The sequence below is a fragment of the Chanodichthys erythropterus genome, chromosome 15 (genome assembly GCF_024489055.1).
Source record: "Chanodichthys erythropterus isolate Z2021 chromosome 15, ASM2448905v1, whole genome shotgun sequence".
Lineage (NCBI taxonomy): Eukaryota > Metazoa > Chordata > Actinopteri > Cypriniformes > Xenocyprididae > Chanodichthys > Chanodichthys erythropterus.
In genome coordinates, this window is record NC_090235.1 from 21306311 (window position 1) to 21332782 (window position 26472).

The window sequence follows — 26472 nt, forward strand, 5'->3', positions numbered from 1 at the left end:
ATACGCTGAGCATCATGCGCATAAAGGATGCTGGACTGTTACACAGGCCCTGGGGGAGACGGTTATATTCATATAAGCCCATGGGCGTTGTGAATGCTGTGTAATGCCGATCAGATACATGGAGTGGGACGTTATAAAATCCAGATGTTAAGTCCACAGAGCTGAATAGAAGATTGCCACCAAGAGCGGCCAGGCAATCCGCCTGATGGGGCAAAGGATGAGCATCTTTTATAGTCTTTGCATTAAGCCAGCGAAAATCAGTGCAGACTCTTAACGATCCATCCTTCTTCCAAACCATTACCAAAGGAGATGCGTACTCGCTAACTGATTTGCTGATAATGCCTTTTTCTTCCATTTCTGAAAGAACTTCTCGCAACTTATGGTAGTGGGCAGGAGGGATCCGGCGGTAGGGCAGACGGAAAGGACGTTCATCACATAAATGTATCCTGTGTACGAAGTCTTTCGCCTCTCCACAATCAAGTCGGTCAATGGAGAAAACATCACGATATGACACGATAACATTGGCCAACTTCTCCTTCCATAAGTCGGAGACTTCACACTCATCGATATTAATGTCATCCAAGCCGTACTCGTGCAATAACCTAACAGGATCGACAGATGACACGGTCTTGGGGAAAGCTGCATCAGGAGCATCATGAGATCTGCATAGATTTTGCGTGACAGTAACATCCTCCACTGCCAAACAAGGAGACACATCAGCCAGCTTAGCATTGCGACGAAGAGTTATTGGAGATTGTGTGGGGTTCAAAATCTTCATCGGCACCCATCGATCACCCCACATAGGGCTCACTACGCGTCCCACAAGAACATGACGGGGCGCTGAACGTGAAGTAGTGGGTTCAACGATGACTGTGCTTCCCGGGGAGACATTAACGTTAGCAGGAAGTTTTCCCCAGACCAGGTGTTCACTTCTGGGAAGTAAGGTAACTGCTTGACAGAGCTTCAGCGTGCCAAGCTTAACAGGCTGGCGAGGACCAGACCAACGAGAAATACAGCTCAAAAGCTCAAGGAACTTTTCAGACTCAGGATTGCTGTTTTCACATGAAATTACTTCCCAGTACTTCTTTTCGGCTTTCATCTTCTTAAGCACGCATTTGATAACGTTACTGCCGATGATGAACTCATCTTTCTGTCCAGGCACTACTAAAGTAGGTACGATGAACTTGAATCCATAGACTTCGATTTCCAGGTCATAAGTGCACTTAGGCTGAATAGTAAGACCACCACAGCCCACTAGGACCACGTTACCAGGAACTACTGAAGGTTGCGAAAGAACTCCTTCGGCACGCAACTTGGATTCACTCTCCGTACTCAGGGTGCAAGCCATACTGCCAGAATCTAGCAAACCATTCAGTACAGACTGGCCACTGACAGTCACAGGAGCATAAAACAGTTCACTAGCTCCATCGATTCTCTGAGATCCCACATACAGCACCGTTTTATCAGGTGGCTGCAACTTGCAACTATTTACAAAAATCTCATGTGGGTCCGACTCATCTTTTGGGGAAGTACATCACCGCCCATGCTACCCCCTTCCACACACGGGCTATTTAGTTTAACTGAGTAGCAGAAGAATGAGGCTCAAAGCTTGTCGTCTTTGGACAATCACTCTTAAAGTGTCCAGGCTTGAAGCAGTTACGGCAAAGCCTCTGCCGCATGCAATGAGAATGTGTAGTGTGCTCTTTAGATCGACATACTTTACATGCTGGGCTCACACTAGGCTTGGGGTCTGATGTTCTGACGTGACATCCAGGATTGGACGAGGACAGTGAGGCAGTGCAGAGAGACAGAACTTTATCCATCATGCCGACTAACTGTTGCATACTATCGTTAGGCGTAAAAGGGACAGCGTTAGGGTTGAGCTGACCATTCGAACATGGTGACTGACCTGAGGAGGGTTCAGGCTGTTTGGGCGAACTCAATACAGGATCGTCACGGACAGTCACAGTGTCCTGATGGCAGGCGAACACAGGTGAGTAACGTTGGGTTCTAGCAGAAGTTCGTTTCAGGTTCCTGCGGTGACAATCCAGTCGTTCTTGAACCTCAGCAGCACTCCACTGTTCGACAGGCTTGAACTGAAAAGACAAAGCAAGGCCAGGATCTGGACAGTGAGAGACAAACATCATAACAGCTTCAGCTGCAGGATCCTCAACACACTTGTTGCGTCTACGTAAACACTCATCAGCCACATCGATCGCCTTATTCAGCCGTATCCAGTAGTCCATTGGACTCTCGTCCACCTTAGGAAGAGTGTTGTAGAAGTCAGCCATAGGCATGTTCGAGTAAGTTAACTCACTGAAATTACGCTTCAGTATATCAAACACTGTGGCGGGGAGCACTGCAGTAGCCTGCCCTGGGAAGCTACGTAAGGACACTTTGACCACGTCCCTTGCTTTTCCGGCCAACCTGCTCAAAATGAGATCAGAAGCAGTTTCATCAGTGCATTTCTTACTGTTCAAATAACTGTACATCATGTCCTCCCATTCGTGCACAGTAAATGAATCACTTCGATCACCTCTAAAGAATGGTGGAGGTGTCACATCATGTTGGACAATCACTTTCAATTTTGATGTATCAGCACAGTCATCTGAATGCTGCACATTTGACTTAGACTGCATTTGGCTGGGTTGTTGTGTTAAGTTGAGACTGGCCGAAATGCTCTCACCAATTTTCTGAGCTAAATCAGAAATTAAACCACCTAAAGACTCTGGAGTAAAAACATTATCAGCGTTTGAGTGTGCAAAAGGTGTGGAACAGGCAGTAGGGCCCACTGAGGCACCAATAGCTGAATCAGAGGCATGTACATGGTCAATTTCTGCATTAAAGAATGCCCTTCCCCTCCCGAAACATTGAGGTGGAGTTTCAGACTTTTTGTCAGGAAGATTAAACACAGCCCCACTACCCCTGCCTACTGGAAACACGGCGTTAGGTTGTTGCACAGAGCTAAAGTTATCTTGACTAACAGTGTCCTCAAACATGACTCAACTTGAATAGTAAACACCGAGAGATATGCAGAAAATGGAATTAAAAGCACTAAAAACACAACATAGTATGCAGAAAAATATATACACTCTGCAGAAACACATGTAATAATGCTCTTTCAAAGCAGTTCAGTGTGACGTCGCACGGAGAGAAAAAAAACTTACGTATGTGACGATCACAAAAACCTCCGTTATTATGAGCGTGCAGCAGCGCGAAGAACAGTTCAGCATACAGTTGCACGGAGAATGAGGAAAAAAAATGTTCCACGTGACGATCAAACTCCTTTATAATGAGTGTTCAGTTTCACGGAACAGTTCAACACACATCAAAGTGTATATGCAGCGAATAGTAGTCGATAGATCAAAACAGTTCTCAACCATACCTCACAAAAAGCAATCGTTCGATTAAAGCCGTCCTACTTGATGTGAGCAGCAGATACAGTGAACTGGTCGAGCAGAGGTGACGAGATGAAACGAGCTGCGGCCTCCGCGGTCAGCGAAACACTCCTCCAGCGATTCGGAACAGCACACCCGTCGTCTGTTGAAGCAGCAACTCCGGCGATCGGTGAACAGCCGATCATGCGAAACCAAGGTTCACGGCACCACGTGTAACCCGTGCGGCTCGCTTATGCCCAGCGTGATGTGCGGCCAGCGACACCAGGGTATTAAAACTTGGTCTGCGTTGTGTTACGTTGTGTGGATGGAGAAACAGACACGGGACAGCAGGCAGCAGATTCACTGGATCGTTTTACTGTATAACAGAGACATAAGCAGCCTCAGATCGAGTGGCCCTTATAACACTCTCTTCCATTGAATCACAGTTCAAAAGGGCGGAAGAAAACATGAACATAAGGAAAATATATACAGAAAAACATACCTGTATAACAGAGACATAAGCAGCCTCAGATCGAGTGGCCCTTATAACACTCTATAAAACAAATATGGTGCATCTCCATTACCATGTGCTTTTCACATAAATGACAGAAATATACCTCAAAGAATGTAAAATAACAAAAATAATCCCAAGGATAGATAAAATAGTACTTTACACATAAGTATGGGTGGAAATACAGATATAAAAGATATAATTAACATAAGGATTAAATAAAATTAACAGGATGACAAAAGAAACCTACCTCTTCCATTGAATCACAGTTCAAAAGGGAAGAGGAGGAGACAGGACAGGAAATTAGGTCATACTGTGACCACGCAACACTTAAAGGAGAAGCGCACCTTTAGATCAGGTATCATAAAACGTATAAAAGAACAATTTTGTGTGAATTATAACAGTATTTAGCAGTATACTTTGTATACCTGTTACACAAACATACATGTAAAGACACAACCAACAAAAGACAACTGAAACACAGGGGTGTGTATATATATATAGAGCAAGGGGCTAACAAGGAACAGGTGTGGGTAATCAATAACATGGTCACAAACAAGGGTAACTATAGAAACAAAGTAAAACAAGACAAACACAGGAAGTAGACACTGGGAGCAATGGAAAGATAAAACACACTTCAAAATAAAAGTCCTAGAACATGACACATCCAAAACACAGGGTAAACCGTGACATCACCACTAAGCAACTTGTGGTGCCGTAAATGAAAATCACACAAAATACCCCATATATATATATATTCATATAATAAGAAATCAATTAATACTGTTTATATTTTTTTTTCAAGAACCAAAACAAAGGTTTGGTTTTACTGTATTTACATTTATGAATATGAACTTGATAATATAGTATTCTTTCCTTTTATTTCAGGTGATATTAGTAAAACCTAACATTAAAAAACATTTTCTAAACACAGAGAAAAACTGTATGAACAAATTTCATGTTTTTACAGTGGGAGGAGCCGTGTGTGTATATATATATTGAGATACAGTAAAAAAAATCACAGAACAGCACAGACAGCAGCAGAACACAATCCACAAAGAAGAAACCCAGATAATGAGCAAGGTAAATTTTCTTATTCTCACTGTCAATCAGTCTATTATTGACTTTAGACCTTTCCACATTATCATTAATATCAAATGTTAGAGCTGATGGAAAAAGTTCCAAAACATTTTTTTTTTCCAGAAATTTCTAAAAAAAAAAGAAAAAAAAAAAGAAAAAACATGTTATGTTATTACACACAATATTTTCATGTCATATTTTCAGATGGTTCCAGTGTTGATGTTACTCATGGCAGCTCTTGTAGCTGCAGATGAGACACTGATGGATCTCTCTGATAGTGACTCTGTCTCTTTGGTTCACTGTGATGCTGTTACTGTGTGTCCTGATGGAACAACATGCTGTCTGACTCCTTATGGAGTGTGGGGCTGCTGTGTGTACCCAATGGTAAGTGAATCACAGTAAAAATGTGTAACCGTTTTATACTCTATTCATTTTAAGGTTTAACCAACCCCTGCCCCCCCAACCCCTGCCCACTCCTTCAGGGTCAGTGCTGCAGAGATGGACTTCATTGCTGTCCTCATGGTTATCACTGTGATTCAACATCGACCCACTGTTTGAGTGGGTGGTTGAGATTGACATCTACTCCACAGGCAACCATCAAAGCTATCCAGAAAACTCAGGTATGTCACTCTGCGAAGATGACAAAGTAAACCAGTAAAGCAACCTATCATGTTACAACGTCCTACTTGATCATCTTTACAGACACAATCACCATTTCCAGGAGTAATAAAACATGGTTGAACATTTTAAAGCTGCAAGCAACAAACAGTGGACAATAATACGGGAATCACTTTTAAGACAATTAGAATTTTTAGGGTTAAATAAACATTCTATGTTCTCGATTATCATAAATAGTCATTTCAAATTCATCCCTCTGTTTTTGTTTTAGGTGGTTTAAAAGCAGAAATGTGCTTTAGTTCAATATATTATGTTATTTGAGCTGTAAAAATATAAACGGTCCATTTTTCTAAGCAGGTGAACTTCTGGTTAAATGTTTACTAACATAATTCCTGTGAATTGAAATGACCAGGATCTTGAAAGGCAGAACGAAATTGAAACTGTTCACTGTGAGGGAAATGTCTACTGCCCAGCTGAGAAGTTCTGCTGCAAGACTGCGACTGGCCAGTGGGGGTGCTGCAGCGGTAAAACAAACTTCAATCACTTCAATAATCATCAAGCTGAAATAAATGTGGATGAATTATAGATTTAATATAACCTACCTGATTTGTGTTCTCTCATATTAAAAGCTGTATTTCTATCTTTTTAGGGATGGTGTTGTAAGTGAACAACCCCCGTGAACCTCTTATCAAAGACTGTCAAAGTGCAAGAGCCTTTCAAACTTCACTGTTACTCTTGAGGGAATAGATTAATCCTACATCCAAACTGAATTAATGTGAAATAAAAACTGATTGCAGTAAAATCGCACTGTCATTTAATAAACGATTTTGTTTTTGAAGAAAGTGTTTGTATTTTCAATCATCCAACAATTCATGGTATTTTGTTCATGAGTGAATCAGTGTTTCTGAATGAATCTTTTAAGGGAACAAATGATTCTCCTTCACTTTAATCCACTGACTAACTCATGTTTGTTTCCTGAAGTCTCCTCAGATACATTAGGAAAAGCCTACAACTATACTGTACGAGTTACTCTTGTTGTACCATGTATATAGGTCCTAAATATATAGCCTACTGTGCATAATCATCGTTTCTGTATGATAATGTCATTGGAGCAAATGAGTTCAACTGACAAAATGCTCATGATGATTAAACATTTTTTTTTGTGATTTAAAGACTCCCTGACTCCCAAAGAAGCTTCCAGAGAATTATAATAATATTAAAATAAAGAAAATAATATTAAAGAATATTAAATAAATAAATTGAAATAAATCAATCCTCAAATAAACATGCAACCTATTTTAAAGATTTAAAATGTAAAGATTTTAAAAAGAGAACATAAACTATGGTCTTTATCTTTGCTGTTCTAGTTGGGAAGTAAAATTTGATTAAATATGCCTCATTTTCAACATGTTATCATATTTTAAATAACCAAAGATTGTAAGAGGAAAAGAAAAGAGTCTTTGTAAGAGCATCCCTCACAACAATGATTTTCTTAAACTTACAATGAAAATGTTAAAAATTGTGTAGGGAAAATATTTTATATTTTCTGTAAAAACAAATAAAAACAAAACACTTATTGGAATAAATGCTATAAACAATTATTCCAAATAAAAAAGCATTGCCTGGAAAAATTGTGCTTGTGAATCATATTCCATGTGTTAAGCCAAGTATTCACAGATCGCCCCCTTGTGGCGAAGCATTGAATTTTATTTAATTTTTGTTTATCTCGTCACAACATTGCTCCGCCTCCATTACGCGTTTCTATAGCAACATCTAACGAAAGACTGGTGTAAGAGCGTGCAGAAAATGTCGGCAATGAACAGAAAACTAATACAAAACCTCGCTGAAACTTTATGCAAGCAAGTCAAGCATTGTAGGTATCTACTAACTAATGTTTTTCTTTAATTTTATTCTTTATAATATAGTTATAATAGCAGCTGTTCATTACCGGGACATGTCCTGCATTATAAAGCCAGAGTTACAACAAATACCGTGTTTAGTGACTGTTCAGTCATTTGACAGTATTGTGACTGTGCTGTAGTTGATAAAGCCGAGGCGGAGTGTCTCATAAGGCAGTTCAGCGGGCTGCTGGGAGAGCAGGCTGAGAGAAGAGCGGCTCATGGACTCGACAGGGTCAGGTTTAGAAATATACTGCACAACACCTTCGGGATGACCGACGATGTGATGATGGACAGAGGTACGTTTCTGATTTGGATGAGAGAGTAATTACAGGCCTGACGCCAGTTGCATAAACACAGCCATTATGTTAAGACTTAAGAATTAGTATGTTAGTAAGTTATGAACCAGTTATGAACAGTCAAAAAAACAAAACTAACTTGTAAAACTAGTCTTAGCAGTTTATGCAACCAGCCCCTGATAGTCTGGTCTGTTGGACAGTATAGTATATTATATAGTGCTGTGTGAGTGTGTGAGTTACATATACGGTGTTGGGGGTAACACATTACAAGTAACTTGAGTTACATGATCAGATTACTTTTTCAAGTAACTAGTAAAGTAACGCATTACGACAAAATATCTGTTATCTTACAAAAACATTCAGTATTCCTCAAAATGAATAAAAACAGTGAGATGCAATCTCATAATTTTACACAAACCTGTAATAATTAACTATATTACGAAAATATACTTTATTTAATCTCACTTTATTAACTTATGTCTTTGCTGCTGACCTTTAATGATCGAATTCAATCATACTAATAAGCAAAACTTACTTTAGATTAGATTTAGAAATAAGAGTGTTGATCTTCCTTTTCCTGTATCCTATTCTTCTTTAATTCAGAATGGCCGCACATCTGAAAGGTTTGTTTGAGCTGCCAAAAAGTTCTATCTTGGTCTCATCAGACCCGAGAATCTTATTTCTCACCATCTTGGAGTCCTTCAGGTGTTTTTTAGCAAACTCCATGCGGGCTTTCATGTGTCTTGCACTGAGGAGAGGCTTCCGTCGGGCCACTTCTGCCATAAAGCCCCGACTGGTGGAGGTTCTACAACTTTCTCCCATCTCCTGACTGCATCTCTGGAGCTCAGCCACAGTGATCTTTGGGTTCTTCTTTACCTCTCTCACCAAGGCTCTTCTCTCACCGGACGGCCAGCTCTAGGAAGGGTTCTGGTCGTCCCAAATGTCTTCCATTTAAGGATTATGGAGGCCACTGTGCTCTTAGGAACCTTAAGTGCAGCAGAATTTTTTTTGTAACCTTGGCCAGATCTGTGCCTTGCCACAATTCTGTCTCTGAGCTCTTCAGGCAGTTCCTTTGACCTCATGATTCTCATTTGCTCTAACATGCACTGAGAGCTGTAAGGTGTGTGGCTTTCCTAATCAAGTCCAATCAGTATAATCAAACACATCTGGACTCAAATGAAGGTGTAGAACCATCTCAAGGATGATCAGAAGAAAAGGACAGCACCTGAGTTAAATATATGAGTGTCACAGCAAAGGGTCTGAATACTTAGGACCATGTGATATTTCAGTTTTTCTTTTTTAATAAATCTGCAAAAATGTCAACAATTCTGTGTTTTTTTTTCTGTCAATATGGGGTGCTGTGTGTACATTAATGAGGAAAAAAAAATGAACTTAAATGATTTTAGCCAATGGCTGCAATATAACAGAGTTAAGGGGGTTTGAATACGTTCCGTACCCACTGTATACACACACACACATTTTATATATATATATATATATATATATATATATATATAAAATTGCCAGTTTAACAAATATAAGGATATTAGTACCTGCCCAATAATACATCTTTGTAATATTTTCTTATTCATCAAATACTACTAATGTAAAAAAAGATTCTCCTTTGCCTTCAATGAGGATATTAACCACTTTTGCACATTTTTGTATTAACCCTTTGTGTACTCAGTTTTTCGTGTCTTTGACAAGGACAATGACACCTACGTCAGCGTCAAAGAGTGGGTGGAAGGTCTGTCTGTCTTTTTACGAGGAACGCTGGATGAAAAAATAAAATGTGAGTTCTTTATATTTTATAAGGTTATGTACATAAAGTTCTTGTTATATATATAATATTCCATGTATAATGCCTAGTCTGTTTTGATGTATACGACCTGAATGGGGACGGATACATCTCACGGGAGGAGATGATTCAAATGCTGAAAGACAGCCTCATCAGGCAGCCCGCAGAAGAGGATCCCGATGAGGGAATTAAGGATGTTGTGGATATTGCCTTGAAAAAAATGGTACTACTATATGTCAGACTCAAAGTGTATATGGAAAATTTTGCCATTGTTAAGTATAAAAGACATGGTTTTTTTTTTTTTTTTTCAGGATTATGACCATGATGGGAAAGTTTCTTATTCTGATTTTGAGAAGACAGTCATTGATGAAAACCTTTTACTAGAAGCTTTTGGCAACTGCCTCCCAGATGCAAAGGTAGAAATCAGACGCAACTACTTGTGCATGTAAAATGTGTTGTAATTTTAAAAGGATGGGCTCTTAAATGTTTTTTTTTTGTTTTTTTCCCCATTTGTTTGGCAGAGAATACTATTATTCGAGCAACATGCATTCCGGGAACCACATGAACATTGAAAAGAACCATTGAATTTTGTATGAAAAAAAAAAAAAAAAGGTTTGTCAAAAAAGGTTTATGGCTGTAACTGAAATAAATAACTAAAATATTGTTCAATGTAAGACCACGATTGTCTTATTAAATTCTTCTGCGTGGCTTTGCAGTAGTGGTCTTCACTTGTTCAGGTTTGACCTCTGGAACAGATGCGACCTAAGGAAAGAAAGAAAAAAAAAAGAATTGTATCAACATGTTGAAATACACGGTCGTGAAAGATGGCACACACAAACATGATGTACTTAAAGGGGTCCTATTTTGCTTTTTTACATTTGCAACTTTTGTATGTAATGTTGCTGTTTGAGCATGGAAAAAGGTCTGCAAAGTTGCAAAGCACAAAGTCACTCTAAAGGGAGTTTTTCCTCTATATCAGTGTCACTGTTCCTGAACTTCCTGAAACGTCACTATTGTAGTCTTGAGTTTACTTATATTTAAATAAATCCCACCCAAGGCATATGCAAAATAAAGATGGCAAGACCTGGTTGAAATGCATTAGTAGTGTGTTGAAACTCGCAGTTATGGTAAGGGGTGTGACATTTCCCAAACACGCTCGAGGCGGTTGACCAATCAAAACACACTGGTCCAGCCGACCAATCAGAGCACACTATGCTTTTCAGAAGGAGGGGCTTCATAGAGACAGGAGCTAAACAGAGCGTTACTGACAGACTGGAAAGAGAAAAGCTGCAACAATGTGAAAAATGTTTTTTGAACATTCAAGCATGAAAACCTACACTAGTGGACCCCAAAAACAAAATCAGGACTTTGTAAAAGGGCATAATAGGTTCTCTTTAAATAATAAGAATAAGACAGACAAACTAACCTTAGTCATAGTTTGACGGATCAAACTGGCGGTTACATTTAATGAATGATCCTCCATGTCCACCTTGGGCAGCTCTGGTAATTTTGGGCCAATTAGAGTCTCAGTTTCATTCAAAAAGAACACTGTTCCCTCCAATTTTCTTTTTCTACTTTCTAATTGTGTAGTCCTTGGCATAAATCTAACATGTGGTGACAGGTTCTTCTGCCTTTTACCCAAATCCTTCTCTTTAACACTTGAAGATGAGGATGATGCATTCTGCTTTGAAGTTTCTGGGACCGGAGGGATGGAATTATGTAGCGAGCCCATCTTATCCTCAGTAGGAAATGATGTTTCATTGGTCCACTGCAATTGAAATGGCTGTGTAAAATTGGGAAGGCTATAAGAAACATCCTCCGTTGGGGGCAAAGGCTGTGCAGGAAAGCCCAAGTATTCAGACTTCACATTCTCCCTTCTAGCACTGGCAGAGTCTTTCTGGATCTCAGGTGCTGCAGCTGCTCGTGTGTCCGTGCTTGATGGCTCTGTGCTTACTTCCTGTTGCTGATCATATTGTTTTGCTGGAAAAACATCACACAAGTTAGATTTTCTACAGATGTAACCTGTTAAAGGGATAGTTCACTGAAAAAAAATTTAATTGTGTCATCATTTAATCACCCTCAAGTTGTTCCAAACCTGTATAAATTTCTTTGTTCTGCTGAACACAAAGGAAGATATTTGGAAAAATGTTTATAACCAAGCAGATCTCGCCCTGCCATAGTAGTAAAAAACTATAGTAGTCAATGGGGGTTGCAAACATCCTTCCAGATATCTTCCTTTGTGTTCAGCAGAACAAAGACGTTTATGCAGGTTTTGACAGAATTGTCATTTTTGGGTGAACTATCCCTTTAAGAGACAAGATTAAAAATACCTGTATTTTGGCTTGCTCTGTTCACGTATCTCCTCCTGTCCTGTAACTTCTGCCTCGTCTCTTCCACAGTTTCATACTCTGGGGCATAGCAGACATGCAGCTGACCCCCAAAGAAGCTCTTTTCATCAGTATGCCGTTTAGCTACCCTGCAAATTTCCACAATGTAACAAATGCATGTCATTCCATAATAAGAGTCCCTCAGTAACACATGTGTTCAATGAAAAGCCTGTACCAACTTTTATTATGTTAACACAGGCATTTAATAAATGAATTAATAAATAATCCCATATTTATGGAGTTACATTATTTTTAGATTTTGCTTATTTGGACAAGAAACAACTGATTATTTAGAACTGTATATTTGTAAAATTTTCAGCATTAAATTCCCTATATACAGTCAGTTTGAAGTGTCACAACATTGAGTAAAAAAAGTTACGTTTACAAGAAACGGTTAATCCTGCAAAAGGTTTTATTTAAAATAAATGCTGTTTTTTTTTTTTTTTAACTTTCTATTCATCAAAGAATTAAGCAAGATGTATCACAGTTTTCACAATAATCAAAAATGTTTCCTTGAGCAGCAAATCAGCATATTAAAATGATTTCTGAAGGATCATGTGACACTGAAGACCGCAGTAATGATGCTTTGATCACAGGAATAATATTCATAATATTACAGTTTTTACTGTATTTTTGATCAAATAAATGCAGCCTTGCCTTGGTGAGCATGCATACATATTCTACATACAGTACATGCATGCATGACTGAATTATTTTGTGGAATGACCCAGGTGTACTAAAGGTAAGTGTTCCTCTGTATCAGTCTGGCACAAGCTCGCTTTGAACATGTTTGAGTCTGTCCTTACCTTGCACTTGTCAGCTTCTGGAATTTAATCAGGTAGACTTCAGTGAACTGCTCTGCTGGGTATTCATCAAGCGCCCTGTACTCCTCGATCACTCCATAGAGAGCAAAGAGCTGCACCAGCTCGCTCATCACTCCAATAGCGGGCACTCCTTGAACTAACAGGTACCGAGACTCCAAGTTGATGGTGTACACCTGAAAACAGAGATTCAGCCATGAAATACTGTCTACACTGGCTGCGAGACACATAAACTAAAACTGTTTATAAAATAAACCGACCTTAACAGCTTTGGGGCGTCTTCCCTCTCTGTATTTTGCGCGTGTTTGGGCAACATTTTGTTGCTCGTGGTGTTTATACACTTTTTGTGTGTCCCACACAGACGGGTTAGCGACTGATCGGTCCATTTGTGTGGTGAAGTCAGCGACCGACGAAAGCGAGTCACTGATTTTCAAAATAAAAGTCTCAATTTTTATACAATCCTTCTGTTATCGTGATCATTTGCAGTTGCATTGTTAATTCGTCATCATTATATTTATACTTATTCATTTAATAAATGTAATGTATTAGAAAATTAAATAAATATAATCTAAATAATGTAGATTTAAATAGGTTTTTCTTATTGAATTTGTTTTTAAATTTAATACAATAATAATAATAATAATAATAATATATATAATTGTATATATAATATAATTAATTGTATTAAATTTAAAAACAAATTCTCTCTATATATATATATAATACACTGCCCTCCAAAAGTTTGCAAACGCCCTAGAAAAGTGGGGTTTTGGACAATATTGGCATGAATCCTTTTTAATATGTGATAATTTTGCACTGATAAGGGACAACACAAACTACGAAAACATATTTTATTATATAAACAGTTTATACATAGAAAAAAACATTTTCGATTAATCAAAATATCCACCATTAGTAGCTATCTGACCTAAACTGGGTTCTGATTGGTTCATTGTATTCTAAACTTAATTAGCAATCAATTGTTGAAGCTATTAAGGTGTGCTGACACAAAAATCTTTTACAAACCTGGGTCAAGTTTAAACCAGCTGGCAAAGGGGCATGTCTTTCTTTGACTTGCATATATTGCCATTATTAGGTAATCAAAAATTATGATTCTTCAATGATAATGTCAAGTTACTGTAATGTATTTGCACCAAAAAAATGATAAGGATTTATGCTGATATTGTCCAAAATCACACTTTGCCAGAGGTGTTTCCAAACTTTTGGAGGGCAGTGTATATTGAGCTGTGTTCTGCATTATTACATATAAAGTGTTAAAAATGAATTTGTCAAAGACAAAAGTACCATTTAAGAGAACTGTAAAAAAAAAAAAAAAAGAAAAAAAAAAGAGAGAGAGAGAGATAAATATGATTAAAATAGTTAACAATTAACCCATTTAATTTACTTAATTTCTTATTTTATTTCATTAAAAGTATAAACGTTCATATACATTTGTAGCGAATGAATGAATAATATCCAACTTAAGTTATGTTAAACTTAAACATAAGATATTAAACCTAAAACAACCAAGAGACGTCCTTCCGAGCAAAACCTACCAATGCAGTCTAATATTTCATAAGGTATGACATAAGATTTTTGACAAGAAATTAGGCTAACATGAAGTTCCTCTTTTAATTAACTTCTCATTCTTTACAGTCATCGAGAAGCATCCTTTCTGAATCAAAGGATGAGTAAAATGTCTGAGGAAGTTGTCTACTCGGAGGTCGTATTTGTGAAGAAAAATGAGGTTGACAATAATAATCAAGATCAGTGTCAATTAGGTGAGTTTTCAGTAAGAGTTGTTTTTGTATATTACATTCTTACATAACTGCATTTTTGTAAACTCTCCTGTTGCAAAAGGAGAGCGAGTATGAGAAAATTCATGACAAGCAAATGTTTGCAGTAAAATGACGATATTTGAGTTTAGAGACGCATTATGTTTAAGTTTAAACATAAATAACGTAAATCAAACATAACTCAAGTAACATGACTTTAAATATCACAGGTACATCTCTGCTAAAGAGTGCTTCCTCTGGAAAACATCTGTTGTGTACAAACATCTGATAAAAGTCTCAGAAAAATAAGTTTTACATACCTTGATAGCACACACGCATCTCAGAGATGTCTATTTGATGTGTGTTTACATTTGGAAGACGTATTTTTTATATATCCTGTCAGATGTCAAATAGATGTTTAGAAGATGTCTTTATGATTTAGAATGTGTGTAAAACTTACATCTTAAATATGTACGTGTACTATCTGGATACATTCTGAACAATAAACATCTTAAAGACATTTTCTTAATGTCTCTTTAAAGTTGGCCAGGAAATGTCTTAGAGACATATTGCAGATGGGCAGACACTTTAAAAAATACATCTTCAGAGTCAGAGTGGCTTTATTATCATTTCAGCTCTTTACAACCTGTACACAGTGAAGCTAAGCCGTACCTCCAGGACCATGGTGCTACATAAAACAAACAAAAAAAAAAAAAGCAGAATTAAATAAGAGCTAGAAATGGAACTGAAAAAGAACAACAACAAAAAAAAAAAAAAGTGAAAATGTATATGCAGACTGCACAAGACTACATAGAGTGCAAGTGTGCATACCTGAGTAAGTGCAAACAGCTGCAGCATGGGACAGTATAATTTTACATTAAACAGAGCACAGTAATAAGAGACAAGGCACAGTAGTGTGGAGTTTTTAAGTGTGCAAATGTGCAAAGTTTGTGATTAAGTTAATGTGGGTGTATGTGTGTGAGTATAGTTGTCGTCAGGCATCTTGCATATGTAAATGCAGACATCAAATAGACATCTCTGTAATGCACGTGTGCTATCAGGGGGAAGTTCATGGCAGGATGTTAATGTTCTCATGAAATTATAGTAATAGTACAAAAAACACATATTGACCACATCACATTTTGCTGATCCTTGTGCTTCTTCAAACTGTTTTATATATATAGTTGGATGAAAAAGTATGGGAACCATTTGCAGAATCTGTGAAAATATGAAACATTGTAACAAAAAAAGAGAGATTTTACAAAATGCATGGTATTTTGAATTTAGTACTGTCCTGAGTAAGGTATTTTACATAAAAGATGTTTACATATAGTCCACAAGACAAAAAAAAAAAAAAAAGCTGAATTTATTAAAATAACCCCATTCAAAAGAATATGAACCATTGATTCTCAATACTGTGTGTGGTTACCTGATGATCTACAACTGTTTTTATGTTTTGTGATGGTTGTTCATGAGTCTCTTGTTTGTCCTGAGCAGTTAAACCGAGCTCTGTTCTTCAGAAAAATCCTCCAGCTCCTGCAGATTCATCAGTTTCCAGCATCTTTTGCCCTTTTGAACCCTTTCCAGCAGTGGCTGTAGGATTTTGAGATGCTCCAGAAGGAAACACGATGCATTAAGAGCCAAGGGGGTGAAAACTTTTTGAATTTGAAGATCAAGATAAATTGTACTTAATTTGTCTTCTGGGAAACATCCAATTATCTTCTGTTGCTTCCGGAGGGCAGTACTAAATGAATGAAAAAAAAAAAACAAAAAAAAAAATATATATATATATATATATATATATATATATATATATATATATATATATATATATATATATATATATATATATATTTCAACAAAATAAGAAAAATTTGGACATCTTCTTCCTGTTCAAAAGTTTTCACACCCCGACTCTTAATGTATCGTGTTTCCTTCTGGAGCATCAGTGAATGTTTGAACCTTTTTTAATAGTTGTGTTTGAGTCCCTCAATTGTCCTCAGTATGAAAACACAGATCTCAAAATCCTACAGCCACTGCTGGAAAGGGTTCAAATATGCAAAAATGCTTGAAAACTGATGAATCTGCAGGAGCTGGAGGATTTTTCTGAAGAACAGAGCTCAGTTTAACTGCTCAGGACAAACAAGAGACTCATGAACAACCATCACAAAACATAAAAACAGTCGTGGATCATCAGGTAACCACACAGAATTGAGAATCAATGCTTCACATACTTTTGAACAGGGTTATTTTAATAAATTCAGCTATTTTTTTGTCTTGTGAACTAAATGCAAACATCTTTTATGTAAAATATCTTACTCAGGACAGTACTAAATAAAAAAACATGCATTTTGTATTATCTCCCTTATTTTGTTAAAATTATTCACATTTTCACAGATTCTGAAAGTGGTTTCCATACTTTTTCATGCAACTATATATATATATATATATATATATATATATATATATATGCTTAATTAAATCCTTAAATTGTGATTTATAATATTAAAACATTCTCTCATATTAATTATTGTTGGTGATTCTCCTTAAGCTTCTCAAAAGACCAAACCGTGTGGTTGTGACAGTGTTCGACTGTTTCTAATGGCTCTGTGTGCTCTCCTCACGGTTGGACTGATAGCGTTCAGCTTCCAATGTACGTATCCTTCTTCACACTTGTTCTAAAATTCCCCATACACAAACCAATTTTTTCCCCCGTGCAATTATGAGTGTACTACAGAGCCCCTAAAGGGACATGATGATGGAAAAAAATATGAGATATGCTTCTTCCCAAATTCAAAGCCAGAATTGCATAATTTAAACTCTGGTTTATATAACGCAATTCTGATTTTCCCCTTAGAATTGCAATCTTATATCCCACAATTCTGATTTTTTATTTTAAATTGTGAGACGTAAACTTTGTAATGTAATTGCAAGACAAATGTCAGAATTTTGTGATAAAAAGTCCAATTACCTTTTTTTTTCTCAAATTTTTGGTCCCACTTTATATTAGGTGGCATTTACTACTGTGCACTTACATCAAAAAAATAAGTACAATGTACTTATTGGGTTCATATTGAATTGCAAAACACTTTTGCTGCTATTGAGGTGGATACGGGTAAGGTTAGGGAAAGCTTTGGTGGTATGGGTAGGTTTAAGGGTAGGGGTAAGGTGTAAGGGATGGGTCAACAGTGTAATTATAAATGTAATTACAGAAATTAATTAGAGATGTATTTAAATGCAAGTGTTTTTGAAATATAAGTATAATGTAAAAACGTATGTACACAATAAGTGCATTGTATCACATTATTCAATGTAAGTACATAGTGGTTAAAGCCACTTAATATAAAGTGGGACCTAATTTTTTATTCCGTGGCAAGCTTCTATACTATTTAAATGCAGGCTAACCTAACCATAATTTTTTGTTTAGATGTAGATACAGAGAAAAAGCATAATGTTCTTCAGCAGCTCCAATCTGCACTGAATGAGAATCTCACAGGTAAATAGTCTTTTGGTTCCATAATGTTCCCAATTTGTTTGCAAAATCATTAGCATAACAGAGAATAACTGTTTTAAAAACATTTTAAAATGTTGAGTTTTTAATGGGAACATTAGCAAAATGGCGTCATTAGAACACATTACTGTAATCTGGCTATATGTGTTGTCAATTTCATTTTCAGCCGTACTTCACTGGCAGCAAAATCTGTCCAAGGCTCTGAATGATGGTGGTAAGTGACTCTTTTCACAATATTTGTGACCACTGAAGAGCAAACAAATTGATAACCCCTCTCAAATGCAATAAACTTTAAGCGTGTCCAGAGGACTGGGAGTATCATGCAGGAAAATGTTACCTCTTCTCAACAAACATACTGACTTGGACTGCGAGTCGAGATAGCTGTATCACAGCTGGCGGTCATCTGGTGATCATAAACAGCAAAAACGAACAGGTTTGTCTGTATATATATATATATATATATATAAAGTTGAAAATATGAATATAAAGTAATGCAATGTAAATAACAAGCCAACACTTTGTCCTTGAAGGAGTTCCTGATGAGAATTGTAAAGATGAAAAAGGAAGATTTCTGGATTGGCCTGACAGATGAGAAGAAGGAGGGTCAATGGCTTTGGGTAGACAACACAGAACTGAGTAAAAGGTAGTTGAAATCTTTGCACTCATAATGCCTCATTTACAGTTCTTTAAATCTAAACCCCAAATATTTGACCTTTTTGACAGGTGTTGAGATGCTGCTCACTGAAATGTATAATTTCTTACAGTTACTGGATGAAAAATGAACCAGATGACTGGAAAGGACCTAATGGAAAGAACTACAATGGAGAGGACTGTGTTATTATCAGACCAGAGTACAGTCAGTATCTTAGCTGGTCTGATGCATTCTGCACAAATTCATTCTACAGAATATGCGAGACCAGATCTTCCAGACAAACATAGTGGCCTTGGAAAGCAATGTATGGCATTGGATTATTTGGAAAATGTGTCAACATTTGAAGCAGACCAAAATAGTTTTCCTAAGAAGAAAGTTAAGACAACTTTGACGTAAGGTTTTGATCCACTTCAAATTTTGACTACTGTATTTAGGGGCACTTAAGCCCCCGGTTATTTTTGTTCTGACATCTTTTGCTCTTCTGGCTGGGAGTGTGTGTAGACAGCTTTGTAGTCTTCTACTCAAACTCACTTCTGCTTTTAAGTTTTGAGGCCTTGAGAAAAATAGTTCACTGCTCTTACAATCTTCACCAAAGCTGGCTCAAGATAACCTTCATGCAAAAATTAGTGGATAAAACATTTCAAATAGCTTCCATTCAACTTGATGTCTGTGAAACGCGTTAAGATTGGTGTTTTTTTGTTCTGGATATTTCCTAACAACTAAAATGATCTAACGTCTATAACACAGGACCATAGGGGAGAAAAAACAAAAATGGCTTGTGTGACCATATAACACTGGGTAGGTTATCTCGAGGGGTAACTTACCATTAGCTAATATGTAAATTAATTAATTTCAAATATTCACATAAAAGTAAAAAAATAAATAAAAAATAATAATGCACAATTTGCACAACCCATTTCTATATCTTGATTTGTGCCAGATTGATGAGAATGCATTTTCCATAAACCAGATAGGAAAAGGTTTAATAACCAGAATGTGTGCATGTGTAGCACAGGTTTCAATGTTACGAAACTGTACCTCCATTCCAATGCAAAGTTTTCTGTCATTAATTAAGCCCACACTTTAGCCCACAACTGAACTACAATTGTATGAAAGGTCCTTCACTTAATTTAAAATGTCATGCATTTACAATTCCAAAACCAAAAATGTATATTTTACAAGACAGATTTGCTTTTGCAAAAAAAAAAATAAATAAATACATTTGTCCTCCTATGTATAAAATCAATTGCAAGGAAAAAAAAAAATAAATAAATAAAATAAAAAAAAAAGATTTTGCTCATGTTCATTGCAAACCTTGATAACAGGCAGCTTTCGCTTTTCATTTTTTCTAAATATATGGTCACATGACATTTTGCAGTTATAATTACATGTAATTATTTTTTAAAATCACCAGCAAGGCGCTGTGAAAAACAGAACTACTCTTAAAACTTTTATATCATTGATGTGCTTCACTGCGCAATCTGTGAATGAAGTATGTATGCATCATGTTTTTATCATCTTTCAAGAAAATAAAAAGACTTGCAGAATCAGTTTGTCTTTTTTTTTTTTAATCAATAAAAAACTGTTTTCCTCAATTTCAGGAACATTCCAATCTATATGGACCAACATGGTTTACAATGAAGAACAACAACTTCAAAATAAGTTTGGAATGATGCTGTCAATGTCTTTAGTGTTGAAATATAATACAAACGCAGCGACTCACAGCAATCCCACTGGTGTTTAACCGTGTTTTCCATTTACAATATTCTTGTAGTTAACAATGACAAACTGCTTGCTTTCCAACATTCAGAACTACAGTCAATATCCCAGAGGATGTGTTCAGGTTCTCAGTTTTGCCGTTTTAAAAATGTCTGAAGTCCGAGTCGCTGTCCGAATCGGTCTCGTTGAATGTTTTGTCCGTCTCCAGGTGCAGCTCTCTGACAGTAAGGATGCGTGCGAGCATGCTGTCCAGAGCCTCATCGCTCAACGAGGTGGTTGTAAACCATGTAGGACTGCTGGGTACGCAGGAACGCTCGGGGCTCAGGTAGAATTGGTTCGCTTGTTGTCTTACTCCTGGTGAGCTGGAAGAAACAACAGATCAGTATGACGACCAAATACACCATGACTCGTTTGATTAAAGAGCCCCTATTATGTTTTTTCGGATATTACCTTTCATGCATTGTGTGACAGCGGTTTGTGAATGTAAAAGCTCTGTAATGTAAGCGCACGATAAATGGAGTTACTGCGTCTCGAAAAAAAGCATAGATTCTGAACCGTCTGAAATGAGTCGTCAGTAATTACAGTCTTACTTCCTGCTCAAACCTATGTAATTTAACACATTTGCATAATGCCAGTCTATGGTCTTCATTGGCTGCCCACAAACAATGTTCACTTTGACCGGCCCTCAAACACTGTAGTTGTAGCTGAGACTGGAAGAGTTTGGTTCGTGTTGTCGACATATTGAGAAGACGTGCTGCGCTGTGACAGCAAATCCACTTTGCTGCACTTTAAAAGGACACGGGCTGGAATTGATCCGGTAAAACCAATTCCACTATTACTGTTCATATCACTGTGTATGAGTGCTAAGGAAGCCTGCAGAGCTGAAACACGCTGTAAGCAGCTGAGCAATCAAAACAGACTTGGTCATCTGACCAATCAGGGCAGAGTAGGCTCTCAGAAAGGAGGGGTTTAGAAAGACTGAATCCTTGATTGAACCATTTCAAACACTGTGAGAAAAGAGCTCATGTTGCAATGTATGTTGAGAAAATACTTATTAGGAAACTTGAAAATAGCATAATAGGGGCACTTTAAAGTAACCATGAACCATTTTTTACAGAATGTTGCAGTATTTATTATAAATAATTATGCATTATTTTTTTCTAAAAAGTACAAAGCACAATGTTCTCTCACCATTCGCGACATCTAACACACACTCAAAGTTTTCAGCTGGTTTTGTGGCTGTCAGAGCAGAAATGAAAGCTGCTGTTCTCCGTATGTTTTTCCATCATCTCTGGGCACATCAGATCAAAAGATCTGAGAAAGCCCACATATTTACCCTCCCATAGACCCTCCCCTCAAAGAAATCAGAACAGAAGAACGGTTGAAAGTGGACAAAAGAGATGGATTAAAACACCAGGTGTAAATGGGAATGTGTCTGCCTCGTCCAATTGTGATGTGATCAACCAAAATGCATCTTAATACCAGGTGTAAACAGTGCCTTAGTTACCAAATTAGTTAGTAACTTCCAATGATCCAATCAATTCCCAAAGGATGAAATCAAGTCCCACCCTACATTTTTTTTCCCTCATTCCTAAAACGGTTTCACTCAGATATACATCAAAATGGGGAAGAAAAGACTACTGCAACTTTCGGTTTCATGCTGACTATAAACAAACTGCTGACGTACCATTTTGAGAGATAGAACTCGTATAGCTTGACGGGACAGCGGAGAGGATTGTCTGAATTCTGCCGTATCTTTAACATCATTTGCCGTTCATCTTCCTTCTTCCTCCTCTTTACAGGGACACCATCTAAATTGGACAAAAAGAATAATAAGTAACAATTAAAAAAAAAAAAAAAAAAAACTACAAAAAAGTATGACTGACCCATGCTTGCGTCCTCTTTTGGGGGGTAGAAACGCAGGTAGGATACTTTGCAGTTAGCTGGACCCCGAGAGTAGCGTTTGACATTTGCGAAAGAGAGGCAACGGTGTTGCTCCACAGTCTTGTAGTTGAAGCACTTGGTGAAGAAATAGAGCAACGTGTTGAGCAGCACACCGGGTGAAAACGCTCCCAGCTGCTTACAGTCCCACAGATAATCCTCCTCCACACGAGAATGAACATAACCTGCACAAACACACAGAGAAATTTGTAGCACAACAGAGAAACGAGCCAGTCTCATGTTGGTGTCTTAAATTACTCACCACTGGGCAAAATAGTTGGTTTCCATCCTTTGAGTATGCAGCTCATTTCATGGCAGAATTTAGTGTAGAAGACATCTGAGAAGATGTTCTCCATCCGATTGTTCTCAAACAGGTACTGCAAACATTATTTATGAGAGTCAATCAAACAAACTATATATAAAATGATCGTATGTGTTCAGTTTGTGTGATTTCTTCTTGTTTCACCTGCTGGATGCCCAAGCAGAGGTAAAAGATGCTGTCAGGGCTGTACTTCTCTCCATTGGGTCGACGAACTTCAGAGATGAACTTGCAGAGGCCGTAGCTGAGTTCAGCCGTGCAACACTTCAACAGGTCCTCCTTTATTGTCATAGTATGTGCTATGGATGATTAAGAGGATGTGTTTAATGCTTAAATGGCACAAAATCTTCCTCCCAACTAAATAGATTTGAGTTGGTCCAGTATTGCTTCTGAATTTTAAAACTTATTTTGGGGATGAAATGTTGGGTATAAAGTAAATTGAGACCTACAGCCAATTTTGGGAGCATCCATGTTGGGTTGGGCGTTCCTCCAGCGCACCCAGTCCTTCCAAGCATTGATGCCGTACTCGTGTTGCAGTTTGGAGAGGCTGTTTGGAAGCGCTGATGCACATTTATGACCCTACATGCCAAAAATCATAATATATATTGGTTAAAAAGAAAATCATGTTTATTTTACACAAAAATGATGAATCATGGTTTTCTTCTTTCTTATTACGTTTAAATTTTCCGCATTGCAAAAATCGTAGGGCCCTATATGTTTGGATGGAGGTGGAGAATAATGCTGCTTTAGTTGTTCTTACCTTTTTCTTCTGAGGGAAGCCGTCGTTTCCTCTCTTGCGAGATTTTCGTTTGCCAGAATCAGTGTCTTTTTGTGTTTGCTCTCTGAGAAATTCAATGCTTTCTGAAATGCGAAAGGATAAAATATGAATGGAAGATAATAAACAACTTTGATTGTATTTGTGCATTTTGACCTCTTAACCCTTTCCCCAAAATTGACGAGACCAACATTGCAAATCTAGTTTATCATTATATCAAAAAAAATAAATAAAATAAAAATACACATTTGTAACGCTTTATATTGTGTTACATTACCTTGTCAGTAAATGACAAAAAAACGAAACAAAACAAAAAACAAACAAAAAAAAACCCGCTGTTGAGAGGGTGTTTGTTTCTAATACAACGGCTGATACAAATATAAACTTTAGATTTTTTTTCCTTCTTTTGCCATGGAAACTATTACAGATTTATTTTATCTTTTGCAAATGGATCAAATGGAAATATAAATTTTTTTTTTCTATCATCTCCCTTTCACCGCTATAGAAGTTTATGCCTAGAAGTAGGAGGTGCTGTTGCATCGTTCGGCAAAAAAAAAACAAAAAAAAACAACAACACTCTGGCAGGGAAAGAGTTAACCTCATGATAAGCCCTTACCAACTGGGAAATCAGCCTCCAGGTCCATCTGTGGCTCTTCTGCTGCGGTAGAGACGGGGGTCTGTGTGGCAGAACAGGACGGAGGCGGCCTTTCAGGCTCTGGGGGTTGATCCCATGTCTGAGCAGAAGAGACAGAGTCCTCCTCCCAACTCAGATTGCTGGATAGGGCTTCAAAATCAAGGTCCTCCATAATGTTACCAGTCTGATCTGTGTAACAAAACAAGATATGCATGTGACCAAAACCATTAAATGTGCATTTGCAGATTTGGTACGCAGCCTAAACACCATAACCTTCAAATTTTCCATTACATACCACTAGATGTGGTGTGTTTCTCCCTTTCTGTATCCTCAGCCACCATCTCTGCCATCATAAGGAGGTCAGCCTCCAGAGGGTCATCGGGGATCTTCTCTTTGATTTCCTGAATGGTCTTCACGATGTGCTCAGCGCTGTCCAGAGTTGTGGGGAAGAACAACGGCACTGGAACCTGCAAAGAGGAAAATGGTTTGAGTTTTAGGACATTTTACATTGTTCTACATTACAGAAAAATACTGAACCATAATAACGAAAATAAATTAAGCGCTCAAGCACACACATAAAGCTTTCTGCAATGCACTGGCAAAAGTAATGATTATAAAAAAAAAACTAATCAAAGGAGACTGTACACTTGTATATTTGCCTAAGTACAATTATCTAGGATGACATTTACATTATAGCAGCAGCCATGTAAAGTTGCCAACGTCAGGCTACCAATGTTTCAAATGATAAGCCATGTTTGGGTTGATGAATGTTAGGCAATGTTTGGATTTCCTGGTGTTTGGATTTCACCACATGGGTCAGCCATGTCATCACCGACTATGTGACTTTGCCAACTCCTGTGGCGTTTTTTTTTTTTTATCTGCTACTAACCAACTACATAAAATTTGGTTAAGCCTCTTCTCGACTAACATTTAGTCGACTATTAGGAGGCAGCCCTAAAAACTACATTGTGCCAGAGCAGCAACTGTTTACGTGTCTACTTTAACATGTTTAAAGTAATATTCCAGGCACTTTTAAACATCTGTGACATGCTGTTCCTAAAGAAAATTATTTTGACTTGGAAAGTGAGGATGAGGAAGTGTAGGGAGTAGATGTACCGGAAGTGGAATCCCTACAGACTGTGGAACATATTGGCTGTAGAGATGCATGGGAACTGGCACATAGACTGGCACCGGCACAGGCAGCACAATCACTTTAGGCGTTTCATCTACAGGACAAAAGAGATGTCGGCATATGCAACAGTTGCAGCAACATGTATTATGTTTAACAAAAAGAGATTTGTCAAGACTGCTAACTATAGCGCTGGAGTTTGTTCATACCTATTTGTGTCTCAGCATCAGCGGTGTGGGGTTTACAGGATGTGGCTTTGTTTTTGCTTATGGGTTTATATGTTATGTCCTTGTTCTTCATGATTTGGGATGTTGAAACAGGAGCTTCCGGAGCACGTTTCTGTGAGCAGAGCAAACCACAAAAGATCTGTTTACAGCAATTCAGATGCACTGAAATTATATAACAATATATAAATATAACAAGTTATTGAAATATTGTGTGTAAATACAGATTTTTTTCCAGACAAACTCACATGTTCTATAACTTTTACAATAACAGGAGCTGGAACAGAGCCTGAGGAAACAGAGTTAAATGTGAGTGATTTGAGCAACAAACGATGCATCTCAGTCTTTACAAGTGTTTAGTTTAAAGGACTAGTTCACTTTCAAATGAAAATTACCCCAAGCTTTACTCACCCTCAAGCCATCCTAGGTGTATGACTTTATTTCTGATGAACGCAATCGGAGATATTTTTTTTTATAATTATCCTGACGCATATGAGCTTTATAACGGCAGTGAGAGGGACCAAGGAGTACGAGCTGAAGAAAGTGCCTCCGTCCTCATCCATCCATCAAAAACATGTACTCCACACGACTCCAGGGGGTGAATAAAGGCCTTCTGAAGCAAAGCGTTTGTGTATATAAAAATCCATATTTAACAAGTTAAGTAAAATATCTAGCTTTTGCCCAAGACTGCCTTCTGTATTCAAGTTACGAAGAAAGTGTAAACTGCCGTGGCGTCAGTTAAGCTTTTCCCGTAAATAAATAGGGAAGGCGTAGGAAGTAGCGCAAGATTTTTGAACTGCGAAAGTTTTACACTGTCTTCGTAAGTTGAATATGGAAGGCAGTCTGGATGAAGCTAGATATTTTACTTCATAACTTGTTAAATATGGATTTTTTTTTTTTTTTTTACACAAATGCATTGCTTCACTTCAGAAGGCCTTTATTAAACCCCCAGAGCTGTGTGGAGTACACATTTATGATGGACGGAAGCACTTTCTTCAGCTCGT

At 37.5% G+C, this 26472-nt stretch overlaps 5 protein-coding genes across 15 annotated transcripts in view; 3 read left to right on the plus strand and 2 right to left on the minus strand.

Annotated features, from left to right (window-relative positions):
* Positions 1 to 4962: 4962 nt before the first annotated feature.
* LOC137037165 (progranulin-like) lies at positions 4963 to 6352 on the plus strand. Its single transcript, XM_067410982.1, has 5 exons — positions 4963 to 4971; positions 5173 to 5352; positions 5451 to 5588; positions 5999 to 6110; positions 6236 to 6352. Exons 1-5 carry the CDS (start codon positions 4963 to 4965, stop codon positions 6247 to 6249), a joined length of 453 nt encoding a protein of 150 aa, XP_067267083.1. The 3' UTR covers positions 6250 to 6352.
* Positions 6353 to 7381: 1029 nt separating this feature from the next.
* On the plus strand, positions 7382 to 10153 carry clxn (calaxin). 2 transcript variants are annotated; one of them, XM_067411938.1, is made up of 6 exons: positions 7382 to 7463; positions 7628 to 7783; positions 9471 to 9575; positions 9653 to 9804; positions 9893 to 9997; positions 10103 to 10153. In XM_067411938.1, the coding sequence occupies exons 2-6, from the start codon at positions 7756 to 7758 to the stop codon at positions 10151 to 10153; spliced, it is 441 nt and encodes a 146-aa protein (XP_067268039.1). In that variant the 5' UTR covers positions 7382 to 7463; positions 7628 to 7755. The 2 variants fall into 2 exon arrangements, with proteins under 2 accessions (XP_067268039.1, XP_067268038.1); XM_067411937.1 differs by having other exon boundaries at positions 7393 to 7459.
* A 57-nt stretch (positions 10154 to 10210) lies between these two features.
* On the minus strand, positions 10211 to 13178 carry rbm48 (RNA binding motif protein 48). The gene is made up of 5 exons (XM_067411939.1): positions 13050 to 13178; positions 12775 to 12965; positions 11912 to 12057; positions 11008 to 11561; positions 10211 to 10343 (listed from the first exon to the last, which is right to left on the minus strand). The coding sequence occupies exons 1-5, from the start codon at positions 13173 to 13175 to the stop codon at positions 10272 to 10274; spliced, it is 1089 nt and encodes a 362-aa protein (XP_067268040.1). The 5' UTR covers positions 13176 to 13178; the 3' UTR covers positions 10211 to 10271.
* Positions 13179 to 14440: 1262 nt separating this feature from the next.
* illr4 (immune-related, lectin-like receptor 4) lies at positions 14441 to 20218 on the plus strand. The gene is made up of 7 exons (XM_067412227.1): positions 14441 to 14570; positions 17116 to 17217; positions 17992 to 18060; positions 18242 to 18289; positions 18372 to 18508; positions 18606 to 18718; positions 18840 to 20218. The coding sequence occupies exons 1-7, from the start codon at positions 14477 to 14479 to the stop codon at positions 19012 to 19014; spliced, it is 738 nt and encodes a 245-aa protein (XP_067268328.1). The 5' UTR covers positions 14441 to 14476; the 3' UTR covers positions 19015 to 20218.
* An 85-nt stretch (positions 20219 to 20303) lies between these two features.
* Positions 20304 to 26472, minus strand: part of zmym4.2 (zinc finger MYM-type containing 4, tandem duplicate 2) — a 46331-nt gene continuing 40162 nt past the window's right edge. For 8 of the 10 annotated variants that reach the window (XM_067412221.1, XM_067412220.1, XM_067412216.1 and 5 more), the window contains exons 18-29: positions 25717 to 25757; positions 25454 to 25583; positions 25232 to 25341; positions 24411 to 24582; positions 24098 to 24304; positions 23467 to 23567; positions 23156 to 23285; positions 22854 to 23005; positions 22650 to 22764; positions 22333 to 22572; positions 22134 to 22257; positions 20304 to 20808 (exon numbers count right to left, since the gene is read on the minus strand). In XM_067412221.1, the coding sequence (XP_067268322.1) occupies positions 20589 to 20808; positions 22134 to 22257; positions 22333 to 22572; positions 22650 to 22764; positions 22854 to 23005; positions 23156 to 23285; positions 23467 to 23567; positions 24098 to 24304; positions 24411 to 24582; positions 25232 to 25341; positions 25454 to 25583; positions 25717 to 25757 (1742 nt within the window). In that variant the 3' untranslated portion in view covers positions 20304 to 20588. The remainder of the gene's footprint in view (positions 20809 to 22133; positions 22258 to 22332; positions 22573 to 22649; positions 22765 to 22853; positions 23006 to 23155; positions 23286 to 23466; positions 23568 to 24097; positions 24305 to 24410; positions 24583 to 25231; positions 25342 to 25453; positions 25584 to 25716; positions 25758 to 26472) is intronic. The other 2 variants (XM_067412219.1, XM_067412225.1) reach the window with 2 other exon arrangements.